The sequence below is a fragment of the Oppia nitens genome, unplaced genomic scaffold, assembly GCF_028296485.1.
Source record: "Oppia nitens isolate AA-2021 unplaced genomic scaffold, nextdenovo-longstitch-racon4-pilon3 scaffold31_pilon_pilon_pilon, whole genome shotgun sequence".
Taxonomy (NCBI): domain Eukaryota; kingdom Metazoa; phylum Arthropoda; class Arachnida; order Sarcoptiformes; family Oppiidae; genus Oppia; species Oppia nitens.
The window spans coordinates 406,755-428,285 of record NW_026533212.1 but is presented as its reverse complement, the minus strand read 5'-3'; the positions used below and the strand labels follow the sequence as shown (position 1 = coordinate 428,285).

General features: G+C 27.2%; 2 protein-coding genes across 2 annotated transcripts; one reads left to right on the top strand and one right to left on the bottom strand.

Moving 5' to 3' along the window:
• The first annotated feature begins 922 nt into the window (after positions 1–922).
• On the top strand, positions 923–4,973 carry LOC128956625 (cytochrome P450 3A8-like). The gene is made up of 6 exons (XM_054302342.1): positions 923–962; positions 1,035–1,266; positions 2,049–2,679; positions 2,746–2,912; positions 4,002–4,436; positions 4,847–4,973. The coding sequence occupies exons 2-6, from the start codon at positions 1,054–1,056 to the stop codon at positions 4,937–4,939; spliced, it is 1,539 nt and encodes a 512-aa protein (XP_054158317.1). The 5' UTR covers positions 923–962; positions 1,035–1,053; the 3' UTR covers positions 4,940–4,973.
• Positions 4,974–6,164: 1,191 nt separating this feature from the next.
• Positions 6,165–16,046, bottom strand: LOC128956624 (chitin synthase chs-2-like). The gene is made up of 11 exons (XM_054302340.1): positions 15,732–16,046; positions 14,332–15,192; positions 13,232–13,955; positions 12,360–12,649; positions 11,647–11,877; positions 10,480–10,703; positions 9,543–9,805; positions 8,799–9,055; positions 7,137–8,298; positions 6,412–6,462; positions 6,165–6,317 (listed from the first exon to the last, which is right to left on the bottom strand). The coding sequence occupies exons 1-11, from the start codon at positions 15,981–15,983 to the stop codon at positions 6,241–6,243; spliced, it is 4,392 nt and encodes a 1,463-aa protein (XP_054158315.1). The 5' UTR covers positions 15,984–16,046; the 3' UTR covers positions 6,165–6,240.
• Positions 16,047–21,531: the final 5,485 nt, after the last annotated feature.

The window sequence follows — 21,531 nt, the reverse complement described above, 5'->3', positions numbered from 1 at the left end:
GATGATAACATTTGCAAAAATCATAGACAATAAATATTTATAAATATTTTTCATATAAATTATTAATATTTTTATTAAGTAAATTAAGTTAACATTATAGTCACTACTATTAATGTTATTATTATTAATTACAATATAAGCTATACTATAATTTTAATGTAAATAATTTTGAAAAATAAATAAAATTTAATAATTTTTAACTTAATTATATTTATGTTATTGTTAATTTAATTTATTACATTATTATTTTTATAGATTATTTAAAATAGTTTTTATTATTTATTTTTCTATTATAAATATTATATTAATTTTGAATTGAATTTATTTACTAATTGATAATATTATTAATGATGATTATATTATTTTTTTAAAATAGTAAATAAAATGTTTATTATTTTTATTTAATGATCAATTGTTTTTTATTTATCAATTTAATCAACAACAAAAAATAACATATAAGGAAATAAAATATTAAATTATTATAATAATTATAATTTGGATTTTATAATATGTTATATAAAATTAATTTTGAAATAATTAATTTGTGAACTTTTTTTTAATCTTATTTTTGTAAATCAATGTTTAATATTAATTTTATTTTTGTTTGTTTGTATACTTTGTATTAATAAACTATATTTTATATAAAATATTTGATTGATTTTATTAATAAACAGTATTATCTATTATATTTAAAAATTATTGATAACTTTTTCAAAGTCATACTAAACATAACTAAATACTGTATATATTTATCATATTTTATTTATATATATATATACATTATATATCATAAATATTTTTTAAAATATAAATTTCATATATTATTGTACATCAAAACTTAATATATCTATTATATAGTAATTAGTTTATTACTAAAAAAAAATGTTACAATTTTTGTTGTCATTATTGTTATTAAATCCATTGACTATTATTAGTATAGTTATATTGTTTGCAATTTACAGGTAATTATTATTATTATAATAATTAACAAAAAAAATATTATTATTATTATTTAATTTTTTTTTTGATAACAGATATTATACATCAAAATGTATGTATTGGGAGTCGCAAGGAGTACCGACAGCATCGGTAAGTCTATGGACACGTATGACCAGATCCATAGGCGATTGGGAACAGGAGTTATATGGAAAGTATGGCAAATGTTTCGGCGTCTATGAACTGAACCGTCCGGTACTCTATCTGTCGGAACCCGATTTGATTCGCGATGTTTTAGTCAAAGATTTTCATATATTTCCAAACAGACGGGTAATTATAATTGAAAAAATTAATTAATTAATTAATTAATTTAATTATTTTTTTTGTAATAATTTTACGGGTATTTAATTTCAACTATATATATATATATATATATATATTTGTTTATCTGTACAGTAGTTTATTATTATTTAAAAAAAATAATAATGTCTATTAGACTAACTAAATACTAATTAATAATTTTAAAATAATAGTTAATTAAATAATAAATCACTTAATTAATTAGTTAGTTAATTAATAAATCAGTTGATTACTAAATCAATTAATTAAATAGATCAGTAAATTAATAAATCAGTAAATTAATAAATCAGTAAATTAATAAATCAGTAAATTAATAAATCAGTAAATTAATAAATCAGTTAATTAATAAATAAGTTAATTAATACAATCAGTTAATTAATACAAATAGTTAATTACTAAATCAATTAAATAATAAATTAATTAATTAAATAATAAATTAATTAATTAAATAAATTAGTTAAATAAATAATCAGTTAATTACTAAATCAGTTAAATAAAAAAAATCAGTTAATTACTAAATAAATAAATTAAATAAATCAGTTAATTAATAAATCAGTTAATTAAAAAGTCAGTTAATTAATACATCACTTAATTAAAAAATAAATCTATTAATTAAGTTATGATAATTAAAATTATTTTATTATTAACCTATATATTACTTTTCATTTATATATTTATTTTATTTTTTACAAAATAATTTTTTTACTTTGAAAATAATAATAATAACAAAAAATTATTTGTTTTATTTATAGGATTTTTCTACCGGTGCCGACCCATTGATCGACAAAGCGGTCGGTATTATCCGGGATGACGACTGGAAACGTGTCCGTACGATAATATCGCCGACATTTACGGCCGGAAAACTACGTAAAATGGTGCCAATGATCGACCAATGTATGGATAATATGTCCAAATATTTGGATAGTATAGCTAATAACAGGACAAACGGTAGTATCGGTGATATGAAACAGCTGTTCGGGGCCTACAGTATGGAAGTCATAATACAGGTAGCATTCGGTACCCGTGTTGATACCCTATTTGATAGGGACAACCCGTTCATTGGTAATGCCAGCAAAATGTTTAGCACTGATTTCAGCTTAAGTTTACTAATAATCAATATATGGCCCGAATTGGCTAAACTATTGAAACTATCGATAGTCGATAAATCGGTTTCGAAATTTTTCCGGGAATTTACCCTAAAAATTATCGCCGATAGACGTAGTAGTAGTAGTAGTAGTGGACAGTCGGCCACCGATACAACCACTACTACCAAACGGACCGACTTTTTACAGCTAATGTTAGACACGATGACAGACAATGATAATAACAAGACTACTACTACTACTACTACTACTACTAGTGATGTTAATAATTCAGATAAATGTATGTTTGATTTGATTTTTGTTTTTGTTTTTTAATTTTATTTTAATTTTTTTGTCTTTTAAATAGATCTGACAGACGATGAACTAATGGCTCAGTCGATCATATTTTTTATCGCCGGCTACGAGACAACTGCCACTGCATTGTCGGTAATAACCTATTTGTTGGCCAAACATCCCGATTGTCAGCAAAGATTGTACGATGAAATCGATGATTATGTCAGACATCATAAACAGGTATATATACTGTATATATATAATGAAAAAAATTATTATTAAAATTATTTATTTATTTTAATAATATTTTTTCAGTTATTTTTATTAGTAACTAATTATGATTATATCTATTAAACTGTGATTTTAAATACAAAAAAAAATATTAATTAATTTATTTTAGTTTTATTTTTTTTAATTATTAATTATAACTTAAACTAAACTATTCTATAATAGACTTTTATTTATTTATCTGACATTTATTTAATTTTTAATTTATAAAAATAGATAATTTTACAAAAAAGTTTTTTTAAAATTAGAATTTTAATTATTTCTTAATTAATAATTAATTAATTAATTTTAGTTTTATTTTTTTAGTTATTAATTATAACTTAAACTAAACTATAATATTAATAGACTTTTATTTATCTAATATTTATTTATTTTTTAATTTATAAAAAATAGATAATTTTACAAAATAATATGTTTTTTAAAAATTAGAATTTTTTAATTATTTATTAATTAATAATTAATTAAATCATATTATTTTAGTTTTATTTTTTTAGTTATTAATTATAACTTAAACTAAACTATAATATTAATAGACTTTTATTTATCTGATATTAATTTTTAATTTATTTTTAATTCATAAAAAATAGATAATTTTACAAAAAAATATGTTTTTTAAAAATTAGAATTTTTTAATTATTTATTAATTAATAATTAATTAAATCATATTATTTTAGTTTTATTTTTTTAGTTATTAATTATAACTTAAACTAAACTATAATATTAATAGACTTTTATTTATCTGATATTAATTTTTAATTTATTTTTAATTCATAAAAAATAGATAATTTTACAAAAAATATGTTTTTTAAAAAATTAGAATTTTAATTATTACTTAATTAAAACATATTATTTTAGTTTTATTTATTTTTTTGATATCTAATTATTAATAAACTTAACTATAATAAACATTTCATTTATTTTTTTATATTGTTTACCAAAAAAATAGATATTTTTATACAAATTAATTTCATTTTATAAATTAAAATTTTATAATTAATTTTTTGGATTAATTAATTAATTAAAAATCATATATTTATACAGTCGGACGTCGATTACGATATATTATATTCATTGAAATACTTGGACGCCGTCTTCAAAGAGTCGCAACGCCTGTATCCGGCGGTTACGGCCATTGAACGACAGGCCAACCAGGACTACACATTGAACAACCATACGACTGGCCAACACCACCAACACCACCAGAGATCCTCCGATGGTATAACCATACGCAAGGGTCAAGTAGTTCACATACCTGTCTATTGTATACATCGAGACCCGGCTAACTATCCCCAGGCCGACCAGTTCCTGCCCGACCGGTTTCTACCGGGCAATCAATTAGGCCAACATCATCATCCGTATGCCTTTTTACCGTTTGGTTCCGGTCCGCGACAGTGTATTGGTATGCGATTGGCCCTAATTGAGTCCAAACTGGCACTGGTCAATGCCGTCTACAACTATCGATTTTTTGATACCGGGGTATTGTATTGTATATATATATATGTACATAGATTTAAAGTTTATATGTTGTATCTATATGTTTATATTATACACATACACATACACATACACATACACATACACATACACATACACATACACATACACATACACATACACATACACATACACATACACATACACATACACATACACATACACATACACATACACATACACATACACATACACATACACATACACATACACTTATATACTTAATAATAATAATAATAATAATAATAATAATAATGAGATACATATTTACATATTTATTTTTACTGATAAAAACTAGTTTATTATTATTGTTATTATTATTATTAATTTAATAATAATTTTTTATACTATTATTATTTATTACTTAATTTTTTTATATTTATTTTTAACAGAAACCCCTTGAGTTTTACGACGCTTTGTTTGGCGTTATGACACCTAAGCAAGTGTTTGTTAGGGTTGAAAAACGTCCGAAAATTATTAATTGATTAGTAATACTGTAATAATAATAATAATAATAATAATAATAATAATAATAATGTAATTTTAGTGTAAAATTCATTTTGTTTTTTTGTTGAATAAATAATATATTTTTAGAAATATTAATATTTCATTTTTTATATATGTTATTAATTATTTAATTTACTTTTTTTTGAATTTATCATTATATAATTACAAAAAATATTTTAGTCAATGATAAATAATTTTTTTTTTTTAAAAATAATTACTTGTATTACTAGTAATTGTTTATTGAATTATTCAATGTCACATAGATATATTTTTTTTAACTATATATAAATTTAAATATATATTTTATTATATTTAATAATATAATTATTATCTTTGAAAAAATTTACTAAAATTATATAATAATAATTAGATTTATTTATTGGAAATAATGTTATAATATTTGTCATCAATATTATTATTAAATTTATTAACTATTATTATTACTATTACTTATATTGTTTGCAATTTACAGGTAATTAAATTGTAATAAATAATAGAAATATTTTAAATGTTAAAAAAATAAATAATACAAAAATTAAGTCTAACTTTTTAAATCATAGCTGATATCATTAACAAATTATATTTTAATTAAAAAATTATATATTTAAGAAAAAATACTAAAAGCATATGTAAAACTTATAAATATGTAAAAAAAATTAATTTTTTTAAATAATTCATAAAAAAATATATCAAAAAATTTAAAGTATAATTATTTATTTAATTTCTAATTTTTTAATTCAATTGCTTTTATCACTATTTTTTTATTTACATATTTAAGGTCTATATATAATATATATATATTTGAGTAAAAAGTTGACCTCACAGTTAGGCTACCGGTGCTACCGCTGACTACTTGAGCCTATAGTCGACGATTCTTCGACTACTGTCGATAGTAACTGCGTTGAGGACAGTCGACTCATACGGCGCTGATTATCCATAATAATAGTATCGCGGCGTCGACACAGAGCCTGAAGGACATGACTATGGCGTCGGACTATCGATTTTTGGCGGATGTCTATGCGATAGTTAGTTGGATTAGTGGGTGAGTCAGTCATATCAATATACATACCGGTGCTGCTGCTGCTGCTGTCGGGCTGTAAACTCATTAGCCGTTTGCGAAAAGCGTGATCCAAGTTATGTTGGACAGGGATCTGATGTTTTCCGCCAGTGTTTGACATAGTATCTGACCCACTCATGAGTCTACCCATCTGGTGGTCGTCCATCCCCACCACCTCCTCATCATCATCAGCCAAACCCTTGAGCTTCTGTAGCTGTTTGGTTAGTTTGATAATAAGATTTTTATTTCCAATACCCTCCTCATCGTCATCATAATCATCATTAGCATCCATGTCCTTACTAGTGGGCGTTTGATTTAGTTTTTTATGGCATAAATCAATGGTAGTAAAGGCTAGTAGATGGGAGAGTGTACCGAACCGATGGATAAACATACCGATCAATTGGATGACCAGAATTATGCCGAAAAATACGACCAATACTAGACCTATAGGGATAGGGAGAGAGAGATAAAGATTTAGTTGTATTTAAAAAAAATAAAATTAGATTTTAAAAATTACAAACATATACACACATATATACACACATATATACACACATATATACACACATATATACATACACATATATATACACACATACATACACACACACATACACACACACATACACACACACATACACACACACATACACACACACATACACACACACATACACACACACATACACACACACATACACACACACATACACACACACATACACACACACATACACACACACACACACATACACACACACATACACACACACATACATACACACACACATACACACACACATACACACACACATACACACACACATACACACACACATACACACACACATACACACACACATACACACACACATACACATACACATACACATACACATACACATACACATACACATACACATACACATACACATACACATACACATACACATACACATACACATACACATACACATACACATACACATACACATACACATACACATACACATACACATACACATACACATACACATACACATACACATACACATACACACACACACACACACACACACACACACACATACATACATACATACACATATAGAACCTACCTATCGGATCCATTTTCATATAACTATACATTGGTTTATTATTATCAGCAGCGGTTTTATTATTATTATTATTATAACCGGTTATATTATATCCATCATCATCATCATCATCATTGGTTAGTTTAATATCAAAATTAAAAATCTCCGGGTGCGTTTGCAATAATAGGACAACCAATATGAATATAGTATTCAATAAGCCAAATGTAAACACCCATTTGTTGCGCAACAACAGTAAATCCCTGGCCATACGGTCCCGTTCAACGGGATCGTCATCCAGGGGTAGCAAATATTTCGGTATAAATGTTTGCCAAAAATCTAGTTCATCATCATTGAGGGGAACTATAGGTAAATGTTTTAGTATCCTATCGTCGACTATCCATTGGGGTAGTTGTTGTTTGGATTCGGCTATAGTAGATAATGATGATGGGGTATGACCTACACTACCATCACTGCCGACAGCACCGGTATCTTGAATAGTAACCATAGTTGTGTGGTGGTTATTGTCGGCAGCTATAGTAGACTGTCCATCACCGACACCGGCACCCTCGACATCATTCAATAGTCTATTCAATAATAGTTGCTTACAATTAGTAGTAGTAGTAGTAGTAGTCAACTGTCCTCCGCCCACAACCACCTCCTGTCCATTGCCGCCAACACCGGCACCGGTAGTATCTTCCTCTACTACTACTACTACCTGATGATTATCCGATGACGACTGACCCATAAACTGATGATCAAGTGTCCAACTTTTGATTGAGGCAACCGTTTCGGTTACCTTAGCTAACTGTCCAGTAATTTCGGTTAGTGTTTGTTTCAATAGTCTATTGTTGTCGTTGTCGTCATCCGGTCGCTGACTGGGCGAACAGCACATACATGTAATTATACCGAAACCCGATCGTCCATCCGATCCACGGCCGACCAATTGAGACAAATTAAGATAACCTAACAATGATTTGTTGGCCATTGGTTTGTTGGCTACTGTTATGTCGCTATCGGATTGTTGTGTGTCATCGGTAGATACGGTGGCCGTCAACTTGGACTTGACCTCACGGGTACCCCACGTAACAACATGCATATTGGTTACCGAATAGATGGTCAATAGGAGATACATACTGGGTATCAGCAACATATACAATGGCATAGCTATGATACAACCAAACTCCTAGTGTTGTTGTTTGGACAGGTAGTCAATAATAATAATCATAATAATAAGTGTATTAATAATTTATATATATACAGTATATGTATGTATTAATAATATTGTATTTACTTAATATTAAAATTAATTTAATTAATAACTAATTTTATTGTGGTTATATTTTTAAATATAGTTTAACTAACCTAACATATTACCTAATATATAAAACTAACTGGCCAACATTTATATAAATATATATACATGCACCCACACATAAACAAAAATATAATACATACATAACCACAAAAAAAACTTAATTAACATATAAAGTATAATATTATACAATACTATTTGATTTAAACGTTTAAAAAAATATTTTCAATGATTATTATACCGGTATATACTAAATATAATATCAATGATATACACCTCCTACATCTAACCCAAAAAAACCTTACTGTCCAACTCATACACACCCACCCATACACCCACACACACACACACACACACACCCATATCCATACCTGTGGATGTAAAATGGCTGCAACAATGAACGATCCCATTAGACCCATGAAAAACATGGAGTTCGGTGTGAATACTGTTTTGTGAAACATATCTATAGATATCCCCACATAGACGGCCAACATTACCATTGAATAGACAATAGATAATAGCATTGCCATAAAAATTATATGATCATTGTTTTTGATAACAATACAGACAATTGAAAACAGGAGGACAGGTATTAGATTTAAGACAATCGATACGTCAGTGGTATATCCTATTAAATCAAAAATAAATATATATTATAAATATATATATATATGCTTAAAAATATATGATATATTTATAGTACAGTAGATATAGGGATGGGGATGGGAGGGCAGGGGGTGTACAGGTAGTGTAAATAGTAAACTATTTATTGAATAAATAATTATAGAAATATTTTTAAAAAATAAATAAATAATTATTGTAATATTAAAAAAATAAATAAATAATTATTGTAATATTAAAAAAATAAATAAATAATTATCGTAATACTAAAAAAATAAATAAATAATTATTGTAATTTTAATATAAATAAATATTATATTAAAAAAATAAATAACTAAAAAATATTTAATTAATTAATTTTTTTTGTACTAATTGTGCTTAAAGTTAATATTTATATTAATTATTTTTTTGTTGTTGAAAAAATATTTAAATTTATTTATTTATTTAAAAAAATATAAATACTATATAACTTTATATATGTCTATATACTATACCTAATACAATATTGACAGCGCCGACAACCATCAAAAATATGGTACCCGGACTTAATACCGTACCGATCATCATCATAGCCTGATAGAGGACATACAGTTTGGATATATTATTGTTGACGGCAATTGTTTGCTTATAGTCGCCCAGTAGGTCCATAATGTTGGCCATTGTTGACGGTGCCCATCGGCGTCGTTGTTGATAAAATTCACCGAAACCTTCCGGTGCGTGTGTATAGGAATCACTAGCGGCACAGTATTCAATGCGCCTGTAGTTTATATGGTGGAGTGGGAGGTAGGGGTTGGTGTGTTGTATTTGATAGGATAAGGAATTTGAATTAAAATTTGAAAAATAGATTAGTTTATAAATTATTTAACAAATAGTTTACCCATTGTAGGTGTGTGTATGTATGTGTGTGTATGTATGTGTGTGTATGTATGTGTCAATGTTTTTGTATGTATATGTATGTGTCAATGCTTGTGTGTTTGTATGTATGTTTCAATGCTTGTGTGTATGTATGTATGTGTCAATGTTTGTGTGTGTGTATCTATGCGTGTATGTTTGTGTGTGTGTATGTATGCGTCAATGTTTGTATGTGTATGTATGCGTCAATGTTTGTGTGTGTGTATGTATGTGTCAATGCTTGTGTTTGTATGTATGTGTCAATGTTTGTGTGTGTATGTATGTGTCAATGCTTGTGTTTGTATGTATGTGTCAATGTTTGTGTGTGTATGTATGTGTCAATGCTTGTGTTTGTATGTATGTGTCAATGTTTGTGTGTGTATGTATGTGTATGTATGTGTCAATGTTTCTGTATGTATGTATGTATGTATGTGTCAATGCTTGTGTTTGTATGTATGTGTGTTTATATATCTATGTATGCGTTTATGTGTGTGTGTATAGTGAGGGGAAGGTCATGTTTTTCTATACATACATACATACCAGCCTTGTTTTATCAACAATGTACACAACCATCGGTCCTCTCCCTGATCGTACTGTACGTAATGTCGGGCTTCCGATGGTTTAGTCGTATACTTATTCATAACACTGTCGTCCATAACAGCCCGGGCTCTGAATAGGGAGAAACAGCCGGGACTGCACAGTACACACCCGAACACGTGTTCAGTTGTTTTTTGTAACCAATGACAGATTGCGTACTCAAATTTCTGTCGGGGTTGGGGTAGTATAGGAGGGGGTTGTAACCAACCAACAAAACAAAAAAATTAAAATTTAATTAATAAATTAAAAATTATTAACATATTATTATAAACAATATTATGTATGTCTATACTGTGTATAAGTCCATTGTGTGGGTGAGCTGGAGTGGGTGTGCATTATATAATATATAATTTTAGTAATATGCATGTGATTATATTAGGGGAGGGGGTTGGAGGGGTAGCATAGGAGGGGGGTTGTAACCAACAACAACAACAACAAAAACATACAAAACATTATTAACATATTATATAAACATTATTATTAATGTCTATTCTGTGTATAAGTCCATTGTGTGTGTGTGTATAGTGGGGGGGGGGGGTAGGCAGGGTGGGTGTGCACTATATAATATATTATTTTAGTAATATGCATGTGATTATATTGGAGGAAGGGGTTGGAGGGGTAGCATAGGAGGGGGGGGGTTGTAACCAACAACAACATACAAAACATTATTAACATATTATTTAAACATTATTATGAATGTCTATACTATGTATAAGTTCATTGTTTTTGTATAGTGGGGGGGGGGATAGGCAGGGGTGGGTATGCATTATATAATATATTATTTTAGTAATATGCATGTGATTATATTGGAGGAAGGGGTTGGAGGGGTAGCATAGGAGGGGGGGGGGGTTGTAACCAACAACAACATACAAAACATTATTAACATATTATTTAAACATTATTATGAATGTCTATACTATGTATAAGTTCATTGTTTTTGTATAGTGGGGGGGGTAGGCAGGGGTGGGTATGCATTATATAATATATTATTTTAGTAATATGCATGTGTATATATTGGTGGATAATGTTGGGGGGGGGTTGGCTAGGGATTAGTAGTTTATTGATATACTAGTATAAAATGGTTTTATTATTATTATTATTATTGCAAACCTGATACCAGACCATTGGTCCCCCGCCTATCGGATGTATACGTCCGCAGGCGGCGCCCAGTTTTTTATTTTTTTTCATCAAATCGACTAACAGATTCATTGAGGTCGGCCTAAAGTTGATGTCACCATCCAATGCCAATATAAACGTATTCATGGCTACCGTTTCTTTGCGTCGTTCATCCATTGGTTTGCCAGCTAAACGATAGCCTAACAGGTAGTACATGTACATACACTGTGTGTGTGTGGACAGGTATGTATAAATAAATAGACATAAATAAATATATATATTATTTGATAAAATTATTATACATTCAATGTGATAGTTATAAGTATTGTAATTATTTAAAAAATACTATTAATACTATTTTTAATTACTACTAGTTTTAATTAAAATTATTTAATTAATTAATATTTAAAATTAAAAATTATACTATTTTATATATATATATATATATATAAATACGAAACTAAAAAAAACAACTAAACAAATAAATTTAATATTTATAAAACTATTATTTACTAAATTTAATTGAAAATATATTTATATAAAAAACAAAAATGTTAATATATTTATTGATGTTTTGTAATTATTTTATTATATATATATTTTTTTGGTAATATATAACTGCCTATAACTAACTAATATACTACTACTACTACTACTACTACTACTACTAGTTATATATATATTTATTTACTATATATTTAACATACCTGTGACCAACGTTTTCTATGCCTAATCAATAGCCTATCTTTTAAATGGGCAATCAATTTATTTTGCCCGGGTAGTGTCCACTCCAATTTACCACCATATGGTGTCGGTACTATATTGGGCACCGGTAGCCTAATATTGACTTCGTGTACATTACTGGCCGCTTTATCTACCGTTTCAATCAGTTGCCGGACAAACCTATTGATTATACGGCTATTATTATTGTCGGTGTTGTTGTTGTCATCAATGTCCTGAACCAACTGATCGAAAGCGTCGTCGAAAAATATATTGACTTTTTTTGGGGACGGGTGGGTGCGCCAGAAAAAAATTAGCCCAGGTATCAAATTTATTAATATATATATATATATATAAGTATTTTACATATAAAAAAAAGTTTTATGATTTTTTAAAAAGTATATAAATTATATTATTATTATTATTATCTCTCTTATTAGAGAGAGAGAGAGAGAGAGAGAGAGAGAGAGAGTGAGAGAGTGAGTGAGTGAGTGAGTGAGTGAGTGAGTGAGTGAGTGAGTGAGTGAGTGAGTGAGTGAGTGAGTGAGTGAGTGAGTGAGTGAGTGAGTGAGTGAGTGAGTGAGTGAGTGAGTGAGTGAGTGAGTGAGTGAGTGAGTGAGTGAGTGAGTGAGTGAGTGAGTGAGTGAGTGAGTGAGTGAGTGAGTGAGTGAGTGAGTGAGTGAGTTAGTGAGTGAGTTAGTGAGTTAGAGAGATAGTGATTGACTTAGAGAGAGAGAGACAGTGAGTGAGTTAGAGAGAGAGAGATAGTGAGTGAGAGAGATAGTGAGTGAGTGAGAGAGATAGTGTGAGAGAGATAACTACAATATTATATATATATATACTGTATATATATACTTACATTCAATTTGATAGTAATCAGTTAGACTGGGATTCAATTGAAAATATTCGTAGGCCTGTCTACGGGCGCACTGGTCGGCATCCAAACGTAGGACAGACATCAGTGTCTGCAGCATTTCATCGATGGATTCGTGCCACATAGTTATACATACATATATGTTAACTATATCATCGGCATCATCGGCACCTGGATTAAGGTTAGGTAGTAGTGATGCACCATTACTATCAGTCAGAGCACCGTTAGTCTGTATAGCTATCGGTTCGTTAAATGTTTCGTACATTTCGTGTACATTAACACTAGTAGTTGGGGTAGTGGTAGCTATCAGTACCTCATCATCAGCTGCTGTTTCTATGGTTTGTTGACCATCATTGAGGATCACCACTGGAATTACTGGCTGTAAATCGTTGGCCATAATCTCCCGGTGCCGACGCTGCCGCCGATGCTGTCGATGCCGTCGACGCCGATTCATAGCCAATGACTGGTCGATAACTACCGAACTATACATTGGTATAATAAATAGCTTATCCGTAGTGGCCAGTCGTTCGCTGGTCGGATACCATATGTGTATGGCTATCCATAATTGTGAGCTGAGGGACAGTAGCCATATAATGGTAGCGATTGTTGAGGTATAGGTGTAGGTGTTGTTGTTTTGGTCGTAAATAAATTGGTCGACTTGAGGACTATACCAGTAAATGTATTGAAAACCTGACCAATAGGTGTATATCTATCACCAAAAAAAAATATTATTATTAATGTTAAATAAATTAATTAAAAAAAATTTTAATGTATAAAATAATTTTTTTTTGTTAAATATTGTTTAAATTTTAACTGTAATAATAATAATAATTATAGACTTATTTTATTTTTTAAATAAATAATTATTTCAAATAGTTATATATATACACTCAACACACACACACATATATACACACAAATACATACATTCATACATACATACAAACACACATACAAACACACATACAAACACACATACAAACACACATACAAACACACATACAAAACACACATACAAACACACATACAAAACACACATACAAACACAAATACAAACATACACACAAACGCAAACATACACATACCTGGCACTTGTCATCACCGGCAGCCGAAACCATAGCCCATAGAAACGACACCGTAAACGGTACGGCCATATTGACCGGTACGGCAAACGATACACACTGTATACAAATTTTACACGAAAACTTCCCGACAGCGTAGCACATATAGCTGGCCATAATCTGTACGACTAGTACCCAAACGGGTACTAACGGATCGGATATTTGCATCCGATGATTGTTACCTTCAATTGGGGTTTGATAGTCAAACTGGGACTTATCCCGTTGGATAGCTATCTGATAGTTACGATAGGCTTCACCAAATCGGCTAAACATTGTACCCACAGTAGCCGTATCCTCATTCAGGTATTCAATTAGGATCATCATCGATAGGATAACCAGACATTTCCATAGTGATACGATCAGGTATGTAAAATATCTACTTGTTTGCAAATCATGTTTACTTGTGGCCAGCCATCGGACAATTATTGGATTATTGGATACTTGAGCTCCGGGATCATCACCATCATCGGCAGCATCTACATAGTTTTCCCACCAGGTAAACGATACCAGTATCATAGCCACAGGTAGATACCAGTAGTACATACAGGAGCCACGGTTAGTGTAGCTGATAATAATTGGCCAGCATATTAGGCCAATCAGTTGTATCAAACAAGCTATGATGGTTAGCCATTTACGGTTAACCATTATTTTCCCATTATTATTGTTGGGTACAGTTGAATATAGCACTAGTAATAGTAATAGTAGGCCGGGTATCAAACAGAGACTGTTGGTTATCATAGCACCAGTAATCGAGTCAATGGTGGGTAGTATAAGGAAAATTAGTAGAGATATGCCGATTGCGTTGAATGTTTCCGTTGTAAATACCTGTATGGGTGGGTGAGTGGGTGGGTGTAGGAGTAGGTAATGATTAGTAGGTGTTAGTTAAGTTAGTTTTTATACATAAGTTATAAATAGAGTATATAATTAACTAAAAAAACAACAAATAATAAATATATATATATAATAATAATAAATTTATTTAAATTATTACTCTATATATTTGGTTTATAACAAAAATACTAAAAAACAACAACAAAAATAATTAAAACGAAAAATAATTAAAACAAAAATTAGCTAAAACCAAAAATAATTAAAACCAAAAAATAATTAAAAGCAAAAATTATTTATAACCAAAAATAATTAAACAAAAAATAATTAAAACCAAAAATTATTTAAAACAAAAATTATTTAAAACAAAAAATAATTAAACAAAAGATAATTAAAACAAAAAATTATTTAAAACAAAAATAATTAAAATCCAAAAATAATTAAGACTAAAAATTATTTAAAACTAAAAATTATTTAAAACAAAAAATAATTAAAACCAAAAATAATTAAAACCAAAAATATTTAAAAAAAAATACCGTCAAAAATGTCCGCCACTTGGGTCGCCTATAGGTATTGAACAAACATATCCATGCGCTTCGGCACCAAACAAACAACTCCGGGGTAATGGTAGCAAAATATAGGGTCCACAGCCAGGCTATACGTTCGGGTGAATCAATCGAATAGATAGTTGTATAACGTTTATCCCGGTCCAGGGGTGGCTCAATTTGATAGATACCGTCACCATTACATAGAGGTATTGTACGATTAATTTTGATCATTGATATCATTAATAGTATCAATGATTTACTGATGACAGCAAACCCCAGGGTAACCGAAAATGTTATAATTATAACTAAAATTTTTATAAATTTAATTATCAATTCAAGCCATTCATCCGATAGGGTTTCGTCGTCATCGGGCGGCGGTATTGTCTTAAACCGATCCCATGATTGGATCAGTTCATCATCGGTGTGTCGTTTAGGTCTAAATTAATAAAATTTAATAATTATTATTATAATAAATTAGTAATATATATATATATACTGTTGAGATAATCTTCAATAACACACATACACATACACATACACATACACATACACATACACATACACATACACATACACATACACATACACATACACATACACATACACATACACATACACATACACATACACATACACATACACATACACATACACATACACATACACATACACATACACATACACATACACATACACATACACATACACATACACATACACATACACATACACATACACATACACATACACATACACATACACATACACATACACATACACACATAGATAAGTTTTTGACAACTTAATTAATTATTAGTATAATTACAACAAAAAAAACAACAACATATATAGTAATAACTTAATATAAATATAACAACACATACCCTGAATCACCATGGTCACCATAACTACCGGTGCTGCCTTTACCGGCACCGGTAGGCATGTGTTGTTGGTGGTCATCATCATCATCGTCATCATAGTCAGGTGTCGGCATGCGATTCATATTATTATTATTTGTTTATTTTAAATCAAAATTATTATTATTAATAATAATGTTATTATCTATAATAATAATAATAATAATATAAATAATTGTTGTTTTTTAACCCAAATAAAATTTTTATAGATAGATAAATAATCATTTAACAGTTTATTAGGTTTATAATACTAATAATAATAATTTTTAATTAATACTATTTTACAGATTTTCAATTATTATAAGTACAATAATATTATTTATATTTATAAATTTAATTAAATATGAAATAATTTATTTATTTATTTTAAAAAATAACTTTTAATTATATGTATTAAACTTGAATTTTTATAATGTAATTACTGTTAATATATTACTAATTAATTTTTAATACTGATATATTAGACTCATAGAGATATTTAAATAAATTAATAATAATGATATTTAGTATTATATGTTATCTTATAGATTATTACTACTAATAATAAAATTATTTTTTTGACATTTTATCACTTTCAATTATTTGAATTTTTATATTATTATTATTAGTACTTATTAATTATAAATGTTAATTACTATTTAATAATAATAATAATAATAATAATAATAATAATAATAATACTTAAAACCTTATATACTAAGCAAATCAATAATAGTTAATAATTTCATTTAATTATCAGTAATAATAACTTAAGTATTTTATAATACAGTATATACAGTATATAATATATAGTATTAATATATACTATATTATCAGTTATATATATATATATATATATAATATTAATTATATTTATGATTATTATTTGCTATTATTATTATTATATTTCATATTGAATGCATTTCATAATTAAAAATTGACAATAAATAGTAAACTTTCAAATAAAAAAACTTTTAAAAAATAAATTTCTAATTATTATATTATTTATATAATAAATATATTAAAATTTTTGTTTTGTTGTCATAATATAAATAAATAATATATATATATATATATATATAGTATGTATAATAGTTTAACAATTAATATTTTTTGATTATTTATTTTATATCTTATTTTTTTGTTTGTTGTATTTATCAAATAAAAAAATTACTGTTATAATAAATTATATATTAATATATAATATATTGTATTATATAATATATATATATATATTAATTAAATAGTGATAATAATTATACTACTAATAATAGTTTATTTTTTTAACACTTTAACACTTAATAAGTAGTATTTCCAGTCATATCTGTAATACAGTAGATATACTTAAATATATATAATAATAATATATAATATCAAAATTACAAAAAAAAATATTTTATTAGATATCATACTGAATATAATTATGTTTTTATCAATAAAAATATTTATTTTTTTAGTTTGATATTAAAAATATTTTATAATATAATATAGCTATTTATTTTTTTAGGCTAAATGTTATGATAACAGTGTATTGTATTATTATTATTAGTATTATTATTATAAATAATAAATAATTTATAAAATTTAAAATACAGTATTTTTTCAACAACAAAAAATCATTAAATGTTTATAATTAAATAAAACTCTAATTATTTTTTCTTTAAATTTATAAACACAATTAATTAATAATTATAAAATTATTATTATTATTATTATTTTTTTTTATTTTTATTATTATTATTATTATGATAATAATTATATATGTTTTTTCATTCATTTAATAAATATTATTATTGTTTACAAAAAAATAACAATTATTACTAATAATTATAATTTTATTATTGTTATCTTACTAATTACAATATATATTTATTTATATATATTACAATATATATATATTTTAATATTTTTATTGTTTATTTTATTTTCATAATAATAATTTTAATTGTAATAAATAAAGTAATTACTGTTATGGAAAAAAATATTTTATTTTATTTTTCTGACTATAATTATCAAAATAATATAATCATTAATAAATAAATAATCAACAAAAAAAACTCATATAAAAATCATATATTTAATTATATTTCCAATAAAGTTATTTTGCAAATAATCAGTATTTATATTATTTGGTTTTATAAAAAAATATTTAAAAAAAATATTAAATACAAAAAATATTTTACTTTTATTTTTTTAAAAATTTATTGATAAATATATTTCAAAAAATATTTTTAAACAATCAAAAAAGTGAAAAATATGACTGATTTTTCAATTAACCGTTTATTACCAGCAAATATAGCCTACAAATGGTCGGCCTATCATTTATACCTAATCGGCTTAAGTAGCCATCGATTAGTAGCCGCAGTCGCCGATGATTGTTATCCTCAGAGACTATGGTTTAATCGACCCGTAATTATAATAATTGTTTTATTGGTTTATATTATTGAACGCACAGTTTGTTTGTTGTTTATCGATGATACAGACAATTGGCTACTGTTTGCACAGTTAGGCGATTGGGTATATCTATGGAAAATGGGTCAACTGATGAACATATGTCAACTAATGTCGGCTATGTTTACCCTATTATCTTCATTAACCTATTTGTATAACTATAACCGGGGTATTGAACCAACATTTCTACGGGTATTTGAAATGATGTCCGGCTATCGATGGACACCCCTATCGGTTGGTCTAACCGATCCCAAGGAGATCCAGAAGCTCAACAAATTGATGTCCCAATTATGTAATTACTGTCAATTTAATGTTACCTATTTGTTACCGGTATGTTGTCTACTAATAAGTTTGACTAGTTATCTGGTATATCCATCAATGACCCTAAGCTATGCACTAGTATATGGTATACCAAATACCCTATTATTTATCCAATGGTGCCGTTATGTATGCAATCTGATTGCCTATCAGTTCGTCTACTTTTACATACTATGTCGCTATTTAAGGCTCCGACAGTCTGATTGTTTAAGACAACTAAAACAACTACTAGTGCTAACCAACAGTACTACTACTACTAAACATCAGTTACTACTTAATACTATACGTACTAAACGTATTCATCTAATTATGAAATCATTGGACACTTTATTTGCCGATATTGACGACTATAACCTAACTTATTGGTCAAAGTTTTTACTATACCTGTGGCTAACATTTGGTACGACTATTGTTATACTATTATATAGTCTATTGTTTTTTCAATTGAATTTTTTAGCAAAAATTATGTTCACTTATGGCTTAGTTTTATATATAATTTCCTATTTATTTATTATATTAACTGCCGCTTCGTTAAACATATTTACTGATAAAATATATAAATTATTATTTAGATATACAGTTTAATTGTTTATTAAATTTATTAATTATTTTTATTGTTTAAAAAAACATTAATAATGTTTTTTACAAAAAAATGTTATTCAAAACAATTACTTTATAAAAAAAATCTATAAATATATAATTAAGTTTTAATTTCATTAATAAAGTTACTTTATATTATTTTATTATTATTATTATTATTACTAAACAGTAAGTGCTTGACTGAAAAAATTTTGTTTTATTATAATTTATTTTAATTATAAATTATTTAAAATTATATTTATTATTCAAGTAATTATATTTAATACAATGTATTATTTTTTTCAAATAACTAAATTATTAATCATATTATATATTCAAAAAAATAAATAAAATAAATATATAGATTAACTGATGATTTATAATTATAACGTTAGATTCATTCAAAATATAAAACAATTATATAATCAATATATTTATAAAAATAACATTTTTTCTATTAGGAGTAGTAGTAATTAATTTAATTATTTAATTAATTAATTTATAACAATATATATAACCTATAAAACAATTTTAATAGTTTATCATTAAAACTGTTAACCGATGCGGCAGTTAATATAATAAATAAATATCCGATTATTAATACCAGAAAACTGTATAAAAATATTAGTTTCGGTATTTGATTGTCTAATGAGTTGTCAAACAATAGACTATATAATAGGATAACAATAGCCGTACCAAACGTTAGCCATAAGTATAGTAAAAATTTTGACCAATAAGTCCGGTTATAGTCGGATATATCGGTAAATAATTTGTCCATTGATTTCATAATTAGTTGAATACGTTTAGTATTATTAGTATTATTATTATTAGTAGTAGTTATCAGTAATTGTTGTAATTGTCTTAAACAATAGGACTGCCGGAGCTTTATATAGCGACACAGTATATAAAAATAGGTAAACTGATAGGCAATCAGATTGCATACATAACGGCACCATTGGATGAAAAATAGGGTATTTGGTATACCATAAACTAGTGCATAGCTTAGGGTCATTGATGGATATACCAGATAACTACTGAAACATATTAGTAGACAACACCCGGGTACTATATATGTAATATTCAATTGACAGCTGAGGCATAACCAGCGCATCCAATTGATTAGCTTCTGGATGTCCCGGCGGTTGGTTAGACCAACCGATAGGGGTGTTCGACCCGACAAACCGGACATCATTTCAAATACCCGCAAAAATTTAGGATCTATACCCTGATTGTGGTTATAATAATAGGTCAGTAATGATAGTACGGCTAACATAGCCAACAATAGTTGACAATAGTTTATTAGTTTACTAAGTTTTGATAGATATATCCAATCGCCTAACTGTGCAAATAGTAGCCAATTGTTTCGGTCAATAGACAAACATATTAGCCGTTCAATAATATAAACCAATGAAACAATTAGTATAATTACGGGTCGATTAAACCATAGTCTCTGTTGTTGAGGACAACTATCTACTAATCGATGGCTACTTAAGCCGATTCGGTATAAATGATAGGCCGACCACTTGTAGGCTATATTTGCGGGT